Below are 12,013 nucleotides of genomic sequence, written 5' to 3'. Positions count from 1 at the left end.
CTGGTATTTGCTTCAGGTTGGGGGGCTGTCCGTAAGCAAGGACTGGCCTGTCTCCCAAGGTCTGTGAGAGTGAGAGAGTGTCCTTCAGGAAAGGTTGTAGATCCTTGATGATGTGCTGGAGAGATTTTAGCTGGGGGCTGAAGGTGACGGCTAGTGGCATTCTGTTACTTTCTTTGTTGGGCCTGTCTTGTAGTAGGTGACTTCTGGATACCCTTCTGACTCTGTCAATCTGTTTCTTAACTTCACCAGGTGGGTATTTCAGTTTTAAGAATGCTTGATAGAGATCCTATAGGTGCTTGTCTCTGTCTGAGGGATCGAAGCAAATGTGATTGTATCTTAGAACTTGGCTGTAGACAATGGATTGTGTGATGTGGTCTGGAAGAAAGCTGGAGGCATGTTGTTAAGTATAGCAGTCAGTAGGTTTCCAGTATAGGGTGGTGTTTATGTGACCATCGCTTATTAGCACTGTAGTGTGTAGGAAGTGGACCTCTTGTGTGGACTGGTCCAGGCTGAGGTTGATGGTTGGGTGGAAATCGTGGAAATCGTTGAAATCATGGTGGAATTCCTCAAGGGCCTCCTTCCCATGGATCTAGATGATGAAGATGTCATTAATGTAGCACAAGTAGAGTAGGGGTATAAGGGGACGAGAGCTGAGGAAGCGTTGTTCTAAGTCAGCCATAAAAATGTTGGCATACTGAGGGGCCATGCAGGTACCCATAATAGTCCCACTGACTTGAAGGTATAAATTGTCCCCAAATCTGAAATAGTTGTGGGTGAGGACAAAGTCACAAAGTTCAGCCACCAGGTTTGCCGTGATGGTATCGGGGATGCTGTTCCTGATGGCTTGTAGTCCACCTTTCTGTGGAACGTTGGTGTAGAGGGCTTTTACATCCATAGCGGCCAGGATGGTGTTTTCTGGAAGATCACCAAAGGATTGTAGTTTCCTCAGGAAGTCAGTGGTGTCTCGAAGATAGCTGGGAGTGCTGGTAGCCTAGGGCCTGAGGAGAGAATCTACACAGCCAGACAATCCTGCTGTCAGGGTGCCAATGCCTGAGACGATGGGGCATCTGGATTCCCAGGTTTATGGATTTTAGGTAGCAGGTAGAATACCCCTGGTCAGGGCTCCAGGGGTGTGTCAGTGTAGATTGGTTCCTGTTCCATCTGCTCAAGAAACTCCCTAAAGAAGCACAGGAACCAATCTACACTGACTTGTATTTAGACTGTAAGCCTTGGGGGCCAGGGACAGTCTTTTTGGTCTGCATTTCAAAGGGCCTAACACGCAGGGATCCTGGTCTATGACTAAGGCTCCTAGGGCTAGAGTAAAACAAATAATGAATAATTTGAAAGTGGAAAGAAGGGAAATTGTTCCCATCTCCACTTCCTACACAAATTCTGTTCCTTGTCTCTAAATAGACTATTACATCCTAGCTACAGAATATATTTTTCCAAGTCTCTGCTATTTTTCATTGTTTCATTGTCTTACAGTGCACTGTTTGCTTTGGCCCCTTGCCCCTGGACTTTTCTTTGGCCCATGGCTCTGGGGACCCTGTATAATAGTGCTCCATTTTGGGTGCTGGAAACCCCACATGCTGTAGCCCTAGACTTCCTATATTCCATAGGTCTCTGCTTCCACCCAAGAAGAGGCCCTAGGCAGCCATATGCTTATTTAGTGCCATAGTTTTCTCTGGAGCTGCTCTCTGAGGTAACCGTCCCTCAGGCCCCTCTAATTCATGGTTTTCCATCCCTATGCTCTGGTCCCCCTAATATTTTGGTGCTGCGTGTCCAAGTACTCATGCTGCAACCTACTTTATTGTGCTGCTGTGTCCAGTCCTGTGCCTTGTCCTTGGGGCTCCCCTCCCCCCTGTCATGGTGCCCTGCCCGGTCCCCCCGTCCGTAGGGGCTCCCCTCCTGCTGTCATGGTGCTGTCTGCCCCCGTAACCTGCTGCCCTTGAGGCTCCAGCCGAGCCAGAAGCTTCTCGACCTGGCCACCAGCCCAAGCCCAGGCCTTGTGTTGAAAGCGGTTGCCAGGGCAGCAGCCCCACCACGACACCCGCCCACTCCGTTCCCCGCACCCTATTGGGAGGCAGCCAAGGCCAGTGGCAGCCAATGGGACGTGAGCGGCGCCTCACGTGAGCTTGGTGGGCGGGGCGGGGCGGGGCGAGGCGAGGCGAGGCGGGCGGCGGGGAGCCGACGGGCTCGCCGCCTGCGCTGGGGCTGCAGCTGCCGTGCCACGGCGAGTCGGGAGGGAGGCGGAGGAGTGGAGTCGCAGCCATGTTTGGGGCCGGCGGGCTGAGGGACCTCTTCGAGGAAGACCCCTTCTTCCGGTGAGTGGCCGGCGGGGCGAGGCACCTGGCGGGGGTCTGGGGAGGGCGGCGGCAGCGACCCCTGCGCGTGGACAGCTTCCACCCGCCCGAGGCTTGGGGGGGGGCTCTCTCTGCCTTGCCTGGCTCATCCTCCACCCAGAGCGGCCTGGAGCCGGCTCCTCAGCTTCGTCTCCTCGGTCTCCTGCCCGGGGCCGTCAGAGCCGAGCGCTGGCGGCGGCCTAGCGGCATTTGCGCTTCAGCCCTTGCCGGGCAGGTAAGTAAGGTGGCTGTGAGCGTGATGCGCGCTGGGGAGACGTGGAGGGGAGGGGCCCGAATCGGAACCGGGATCTTCGGCCCCCTGAAATACTAGCCAGAAAAACTGTAGAAAGCAGAAAGATGGTGAAGGCGCCTGGCTCTGAGTGTCCTGCTCCGCGCCTTTCAGCTGGGGAGGAAACCTAAGAGAGCCACTTGGGGAAGACTTTGGGTCAGGGACTTAGGCTGCAGCTCTGCCCACAGCGCCTCCATTGCTCGCAGTGCGGGGAGTGGGCTGGCTTTTTTTATCCTCGTGTTCTCGAGATCTGCCAGTGGCGGGTGGTCAGGCCAGTACATGCGAACCATATGAAGCATTGGCGTTCACAGTTGCATAACTGTCGTCCAGATGGCAGAGCGTGAGCTGTAGCTCACAAAAGCTTATACTCAAATAAAATTGGTTAGTCTCTAAGGTGCCACAAGTACTCCTTTTCTTTTTGCGAATACAGACTAACACGGCTGCTAGTCTGAAACCTGTCTTTGTGGCTGTGTTTAATGCCTTTACTTTTGTGTGTGTTAGATATAGATAGATTTCTTGGTTTACAGTATGTTCCAGTAAACACTGGGTTAATACATCTCTTATTTTAATCTCAAGGAGATGACAGGTAAGGAAAGCATGAATTGATTTCCAGAACCATCATACTGGTGCTCTTCTTCTCGTCTCCCTGTTTCTCCCACTTACCCATCACGCAACATTGAATTCTTTGTAGGGTAGCCTCGAGTGGGGAATTATCACATCCTAGTTGGTGAACGGTCATATCAGAGGTAACTGCCAGTCATCATACTCTCACACTGTTGCACAATTCATTTGTATATTGCAGTCCTATCGGCTAAAATGCCCATATCTTATATTTTGAAAAAAGATTTAATCCATATTTTTATGATTTCTTAACTGCAGAAAATGTGGGTTGCCTGATGCTTCAGTTGATCCAATGCAGAGGTGGGCAAACTTTTTGGCCTGAGGGCCACATCGGGGTTCTGAAATTGTATGGAGGGCTGGGTAGGGAAAGCTGTGCCTCCCCAAAGAGCCTGGCCACAGCCCCCTATCCTCCCACTTCCCATCCCCTAACTGCCCCCCTCAGAATTCCCGACCCATCCAACCCCCCTACTCTTTGTCCTCTGACCGCCCCCTCCAGGACCCCCCTGCCCCTAACTGCCCCCCTGCCCCCCAGGACCTCACTCCCTATCCAACCCACCCTGTTACGCGTCCCCTGACTGCCCCCCCCGAACCTCCACCCCATCCAACTGCCCCCCCCCCCCCCAGAACTCCCAGCCCCTTATCCAACCCCACCATTCCTCACCCCCTTACCATGCCGCTCAGAGCAGCATGTTTGGCAGCCATGCTGTCACGTTGCCCGGCAGGAGCTCACAGCCACGCACTGGCATGGTGAGCTGAGGCTGCAGGGAAGGGGGGACAGCAGGGGAGGGGCCGGGGGCTAGCCTTCCTGGCTGGGAGCTCAAGAGCTGGGCCGGTTGTGGCCTGTGGGCCATAGTTTGCCCACCTCTGATCCAATGGGACTGTAAAGACAACATGCTACAAAAAGTGGTTTATGATTATACAACTTAAATACTATGCAGAGCACAGGTATTATGAAAAATCTACTAGGTTTTTTTCTTATGTACTCTACCTAAAGAAACTTTTTAGTTAAGGATCACAGTCTGAGAAGATTGTGCATCAATAAGAACATAAGAATGGCCATACTGGGTCAGACCAGTGGTCCATCTAGCCCAGTAACCTGTCTTCTGACAGTGGCTGGTGCCAGATGCTTCAGAGGTAGTGAACAGAACTGGGCAGTTTCATCAGGTGAACCCTCCCCTGTTCTAGCAGTGAGAGGTTAGGGACACTCAAAGCATTGGGTTGTATCCCTGATCATCTTGGATAATACCCATTGATGGACCTATCCTCCATGAACTTATCTGATTCTTTTTTGAACCCATTTGTACTTTTAGCTTCCACAGCATCCTCTGGTAACGAGTTCCACAAGTTGACTGTGCATTGTGTGAAGAAGTTGTTTATTTTAAACCTGCTCCCTATTAATTTGATTGGGTGGGCCTTGATTTGTGTATTAAGTGGAGGGGTAAATAACACTTCCTTATATGCTTTCTCCCCACCATTCATGATTTTTATAGATCTCTAGCATAGCTCCCTTTAGTTGTCTCTTTTCCAAGATGAATCGTCCCAGTCTTTTTAATTTCTTCTCATATGGGAACTGTTCCATATCCCCAATCATTTTTGTTGCCCTTTTCTGTATTTTTTCCAATTTTATTATATCTTTCTTGAAATGGGGTGACCCAGAACTGCACACAGTATTCAAGGTATATAAAATACCATGTATTTTATATAGTGGCATTATGATATTTTCTGTCTTACTCCCTTTCCTAATGGTTCCAAACTATCTGTTAACTTTTTTGGCTGCTTCTGAACATTGAGCAGAGGATTTCAGAGAACTATCCACAATGACTTTTAAATTTTGTCTGTATAGTTGGGAGTATGTCTTCCAATGTGCATTACTTTGCATTTATCAAGATTGAATTTCATCTGCCTTTTTCTTGCCCAGTCACCCAGTTTTGTGAGATCCCTTTGTAATTCTTCGCAGTCTGCTTTGGACTCAACTAAAGCAAAAACACTTGCCAAAACAATCCAAATCACATCACTCCATGTAATTTCTCCCATTCCCTTCTTCACCCACTCCTTTTATGTCTCTAATCTAGATTATAAATTCTAAACTCTATAGAATAGATATGTATTCTTACAAGTCTAAAGCACACACCCATCAGTGGTGCTGTAGAATAATATCTGAAAGAAGAACTTGGCCCTACATCATCACCAATTAGGAACAGAATATTCATTATTACGTTTATTGACACTTGTAAGGATTCAATTATCAATAAATATCTTTAGTAAAGCTGGTCAGGATGATTTTTTTTGGTCTGAAACTGACTGTTCACGAGAAAGGGTTGACCTTGATCTAATTCTCAGTTTGTCTAAATTTTTTCTTCAAGAATTCTTCAGTGTCCATGTCCCATTTTGATATTTCTGAGATAAAAATGTCTGGGTTTTTTGTTCCAAACAAATTTTTATTTTGCAATTTAAACTAGTAAAATAGAAAGGATCAAAAATCAAAACATTTTGAAAATGTTAAAACATTTCAATTGTCCCAACTAAATTATTTATTTAAATCCCCCTCCTCCCCCCCCCCCCCCCATTGTCAGTTCACAAATATTTTTGAGATTGGTTTTTTTATCTGGGTTCAGGGCAGGAAATTTTTTCAAAATCTCTAAAAATGTCCCAGGATGGGACCACCATTTTCCACCCAGCTCTAATAATGTCTTTATAACATGATTCCATACTGGGAATTGCTGAGTGAAAGAAAAGGAAATACATAGAAACATAGAATATCAGGGTTGGAAGGGACCTCAGGAGGTCATCTAGTCCAACCTCCTGCTCAAAGCAGGACCAATCCCTAATTTTTGCCCCCTATCCCTAAATGGCCCCCTCAGGGATTGAACTCACAGCGCTAGGTTTAGCAGGCCAATGCTCAAACCACTGAGCTATCCCTCACCCCATGAACTTTATGAATCAGAACAACCACTAGCCTCTATATACTCCCCCCGCAACTCCCCCTTAAAAAGGCCTCCCATACAGAAAAAAATCCAAATATTGCTGCTACTTTTGAGGCTTCCAGTAGCAAGTTCATGCTGCCCCAGTACTTGTTAAGGTTACTCTTTGCCCTTGTGTGTGTGGTTTTTTTTTTTTTTTTTCTGTAAGATTTTTTTTCCAGTTACACATGACACCACAGGCTATATTTTGAACATCCATCATATCAGCTGTCTCAGTTCTCTGCTTCAATGCTTGCCTACTACATGGAAGTACCTTTACTTCAAAAGTAAGCAGTCAAGGCAGGAACCTTTAACATCTCTGGATTTCCCCATCATTAGGGCCCTACGAAATTCATGTCCATTTTGGTCAATTTCACGGTCAAAGGATTTTAAAAATCGTAAATTTCAAGGTTTCAGATATTTAAATCTGAACTGTCAGTGTGTTGTAATCATGGGGGTCCCAACCCAAAAGAGTCATGCATGGTGGGGTCGCAAGGCTATTTTAGGGGGGTGGGTGCCACAATATTGTCACCCTTACTTCTGTACCGCTGCTGACTGCGGCATTGCCTTCACAGCTGGGCACCTTGCCAGCAGTTGTCACTCTCTGGCCACCCAGCTCTGAAAGCAGCAGCGCAGAGGTAAGGGTGACATGGTATGGTATTGTCACCCTTCTGCGCTGCTGCTGGCAGCGGTGCAGAAGTAAGGTTAGCAATACTATACCATGCCGCCCTCACTTCTCTGCTGCTGCTGTTGGTGGTGCTGGCTTCAGAGCTGGGCTCCCAGCCAGCAGCTGATCTCGGCTGCCCAGCTCTGAAGGCAGCGCCACCACCACCAGCAGCACACAAGTATGAGTGGTAATAGAATACAACAGCCAGATTTCATGGGGGAGATCAGATTTCATGGTCTATGACATGTTTTTCATGGCCGTGAATTTGGTAGGGTCTTACCCATCATGCTAGAAAGGGTGTTTATTTTAGACATTGGGCAAGCCATGCTTCTGCTAAAAAATGAAGATGCCTATGCGAATTGGAACTTATACTATAGATTGAATATGCAAGTATACTATAACCAAAGAGCCACTGGTGCTCACTTATCGTGTACATAAAACAGGAGTTGGTTGGCTGAAGGGCTGACATACCAGGTTGAAACTAGTCAAAACAAGCATTATTTCTAAGAGGTAATCTCTAAACTCAGAGAACACAGTTTAGCATTCTATTTATGTTTCTCCTGAGTTGCAGAGACAGGGTTGCACAATTTTAACATGAGGAGACAGCCAGTGTTACATTTGGCAAATGTATCTGCAGCAGGAGTTCAGAGAAACTAGAGTGGATTAGAGCAAAGAAGAAACAGAGCAACCACCATCCATTCTTCCAAAAAGACAAGAAGCTATAACCAGTGTAGCTATTTCTCTTCGGTACGTATCACTGTGAAATTGCCTCATGGGTGATCTGTGCAAGATGTGATGACTTAACAGTGCTAACAATACCTTGAGGGAAGTGTTTATTGCACAGAAGAGGTTCTTACGGGAAAGACTAACATGGTTTACAACAATTTTGGCTGAGTACATAGTTCATTGGATAAAACTGGCCGTGAACAAAACCAAAACAAACATTAAACCCTGTACTGCACTAATAAATGCTGTTCAACATATTAATAAATGATCTGGAAAAAGGGGTGAACAGTAAGATGGCAAAGTTTGCAGACCATACTAAATTACTCAAGTTAGTTAATTCTGAAGTAGACCGGGAAGAGTTACAAAGGGATCTCACAAAACTGGGTGATTAGGCAAAAAAATGGCAGACGAAATTCAATCTTGATAAATGCAAAGTAACGCACATTGGAAAACATAATCCCAACTAAACAGACAAATTAATGGGATTTAAATTAGCTATTGCCACATAAGACGGATCTTGGAGTCATTTTGGATAGTTCTCTGAGAACATCTGCTCACAGTGCTGCAGCAGTGTAAAAAAAAAAAAAAAAAAAAAACTAAGTTAGCAACCATTAGGAAAGGGATAGATAATAAGACAGAAAATATCACAGTGCCACTATATAAATCCATGGCTTGCCACACCTTGAATACTATGTGCAGTTCTGGTTGCTCCATCTGAAAAAAATAAATATAGAATTGGAAAAAGTACAGAGGAGGGCAACAAAAATGATTAGGGGCATGGAACAGCTTCCATATGAGGAGAGATTAAAAAGACTGGGACTATTCATCTTAAAAAAGAGATGACTAAATGGGGAATGCTAGCATAGAATATGCTACCATAAAATCATGAATGGTGTGGAGAAAGTGAATATAAGTGTTATTTACCCTTTCACATAACACATGAAACCAGGGTCAACCAATGAAATTAATAGGCAGCAGGTTTAAAACAAACATAAGGAAGTGCTTCACAAAATGCACAGTCAGCCTGTGGAACTCGATGCCAGGGGATATTGTGAAGGCCAAAAGTGTAACCGGTTTCAAAAAAGAATTAGATTAGCCATTGATGGACCTGTCCTCCATGAACTTTTACCCAAGATGGTCAGGGATGCAACCCAATGCTCTGGGTGTCCTAAACTCTGGCTGCTAGAATCTGGGACTGGAAGACAGGAGATGGATCACTTGATAAATTGCCCTGTTCTGTTCACTCTCTCTGAAGCATTTGCCATTGTCCACTGACAGGATCCTGGGCTAGATGGACCATTGATCTAGCCCACTATGGCCGTTCCTATGTTGCATATGCACACCTGAGAGCATGCTCTGGGCCTTATCTCAAGAAGAATATTCTTACCTGTGGAGTTAACTTTCTGTAGTCCTCAGGCTTTCATACATTTATACTTGATTGGTACCATTGACCTCTAGAAATGGTCATATGATATTGTGGCAACTAGATGTACACGGTTTTACAGGAACCACAAAATTTCCCCTAACAAGGATTCCCACATGAAAGCCACAATTGCTGGTAATTGTCCTATTTAGAAACTTTTCATTTATATATAAAAGGAATGGAAAGATGAAAAATATAAAGTCTAGTTTATCGTAGGTCATGTGTTTAAAGGATAGTGGAAACACCACTGTACTTTTAACTGTCGGCATTCCTCCTTTTTTCTTAGTGTGGCTCCAGTGCTGCTCTAGTGGATGGGGGATTGTTTGCAAGGGAAAAAAAACTTTAGTGTGTGTGTGTGTGAGAGAGAGAGAGAGAGATACTGACTGCTGGAACAGTTCTTGCAGAGCTGTTTTACATACAGCTACGGGGATCAGCTTACTTCTTCAGCCAATGACTAGATTCACTGCCAAATTAGTATAATAAAGGCTTCCACTGCCTAACAAGGAGAGATTTTTGACTGATGAATTGTAAATAGCGTCTTGGTTAAGAGTAATATAAATGTCTCCATCTCTAGAGAACTGGCCCTAGGAAGCACTAGTTGATCTTGGTCAAAATGCTTCCAGGATCTAGCTGAATTTCCTTCTGAATAGCTCAGGCAAGTGCAGAAGCTAGATCTCTTCTGTTGTTTTTAACTTGTCAATGTGTTATATCACTCCAGCTGTTATCTTCAGTGTGACTTTCTGCTGCTTCTGACTTCTCATTCCAAATCAGAACTAATGTAATTTTATTTTAAAATAGTGAATTAATTAAATAATTTAATTCCAAGTATGATCTTCCAGGGTGGATTTGATTTAAATCACTAGTCAGGAAGACTCGATTTAATCATGAATTTCTACATTAAAGTGCATTCTTGTTGGTTGTTATAACCTTAATACATATTCTTCACAACTCAGAGATAGATGTAGGTTTCATTTTTAGAAGGTACACACTATACGTTTTTAAAGTGATTTATTTTTGGAAACTTTTCAGATTAATTTTACAGCTATATCAGAAAATGAATGATTGTTTGGTTATTTCATTTACTAACGGTAATTGAAGCAGACATTTATGAAGTCACTGGAAGGTGAACTATCTCCAGTTCAACAGGTTAATCATTTATATTTGGAGGATTTTCTTGCCATGCTGTATTAGGAGGAGAACGTCACCAGACAGATATTTAAATTGTTTTATATAACTAAAACAACAACGTTATGTATTCTGGATTTTTTTCTTCAACAGCAAACATGTAATATTTTAACAAAACAACCATATGAATTTTTGAATTTAGTTAAACATCCAAGATTTTTTAAATCAGGTGTGTTTTTGTTAAAATTGTTTTTAACTAAAGTAGTTAAATGAAATATTTTTTAAAAAAAATTAAATGGACTATGTCAGCCAGGTCAACATGAGAAACTTAAAATATTGGCTTCTGCAGCTAACTCAGTTGTCTTCACTTTCATTTTCCTGTTTGTTCATAATCTGGAAAAGAAAAACAAGCTTTCCTGCTTTTTCAGGTCCCAAACGATTTCTCAATTTGGAATGAATTAGTCCAAAGGAAGAAAATATTCTTTCTATGCCAGCAGAAGAAGCTACTGCTGTTAAAAGTGAGATTATCACTTCAACAGTCTCTGAATCCAAGTGCTTAAGTGACTTCCACCAGTTCACTGGTGTGACTTTCTTTAAAACATCATCTGCAAACATATATTTCTTGAACTGTTCACCCTTGGCTCTGAAGTTTATTATAGTTGGCATTATGAAGGGATGATTGCTGGATGTCCATGTCATAGCCACCTCCTCTTCAGCAGTTAAGGTTTGACCCTGGTACCGAGTATTGAGGATATTTGCAAGAAAATGAGCTGGAGATAGTGCTTGTCCCATTTGTTTTTTTTAATGTTTGTAGTTTAACTCTGTCATTGCATATTTCTCTTTTTAAGATCTCATTCAGTTCCTTCCAAATTTCAACAGCATCAGCAATAAAACAGCTATTTCCCTGCATTTTGTTCAAGGCTACAGAAATAGGCTTCAGGGTACTTAGCATGTGTTCAACATTTCTCTTAAACCCAATGTTGAGAACTTTGGCTGTGACAGTGCCATCTGTTTTGTTCACAAACTGTCATCAGATTAGGCCACTTCTTGATATTGTGTTCAAAACAGTCCACTACTGAGTTCCATCTCAAGTCTTGTGGGAGAGTTAGCTTGGTTCCTCCCACTTTTTTCAGAGCAGCTGCTGCAAAGCAGTTGTTACGGAAGTATTTTGCAATTTCAACAACATTAGCCTTTATTTCTGGAACACTGAAGTCTTTGGCTAGGAGGTACATCAAATGAGCACTGCAACCGTATGTTATTAGCTTGGGACTCTCTTCTAAATAATTTCTTCTCATCCTTGATACATTTGCAGCATTGTCTGTGACCAAGCTGCATACTAGACATTTGAATTTTTTTTCACAGTTTGTTATAGCTTTTACTGCTACTTCTTGTAAGTATTCTGCTGTGTGTGCATTTCCTAATGTTTCTGCAATTGTTTCTGCAATTGTTTCTGTAAGAAAGACATTCCCTTCTTCTGTTGTCACACAAGCACATGCAACAGGATCATTGTGGACATTGCTCCACCCATCAAGACTCAGGTTAACAATTTCCCCCTCTAGACTTTTTGCACACTGCTCAATTTCTCTTTCATACCCTTTATCCAGCAATTTGCCTGCAACATCTGCTCTGTTGTGTGGACTGTATCCTGGTCGTAATGACTGAACCATGTTCATGAAGTGTGGGTTCTCAATCATACGGAAAGGAGAGTTCGTGCATAAACAAACCAGGCAATTTTTTCATCAATTACCTCTTTTTGTAATTTGCTGGTTCTTATCACAAACTTATCTATGGTTGTTTCCGGATGATGGAGATTTTTTTTCTTTTTGCTGCAGGTGATATACTGTGGCTATGTGACATACA

General features: G+C 43.8%; 1 protein-coding gene across 1 annotated transcript in view; it reads left to right on the top strand.

The window, feature by feature from the left end:
* Positions 1-2,159: 2,159 nt before the first annotated feature.
* MLF1 (myeloid leukemia factor 1) overlaps positions 2,160-12,013 on the top strand; it is a 32,260-nt gene continuing 22,406 nt past the window's right edge. The window contains exon 1 of the mRNA XM_074963700.1: positions 2,160-2,324. Coding sequence (XP_074819801.1) covers positions 2,272-2,324 — 53 coding nt within the window. The 5' untranslated portion in view covers positions 2,160-2,271. The remainder of the gene's footprint in view (positions 2,325-12,013) is intronic.

This window comes from Natator depressus, chromosome 9, assembly GCF_965152275.1.
Source record: "Natator depressus isolate rNatDep1 chromosome 9, rNatDep2.hap1, whole genome shotgun sequence".
NCBI lineage: Eukaryota > Metazoa > Chordata > Testudines > Cheloniidae > Natator > Natator depressus.
The sequence above is the reverse complement of the archived record's forward strand: the minus strand, read 5'-3'. Positions and strand labels throughout refer to the sequence as shown.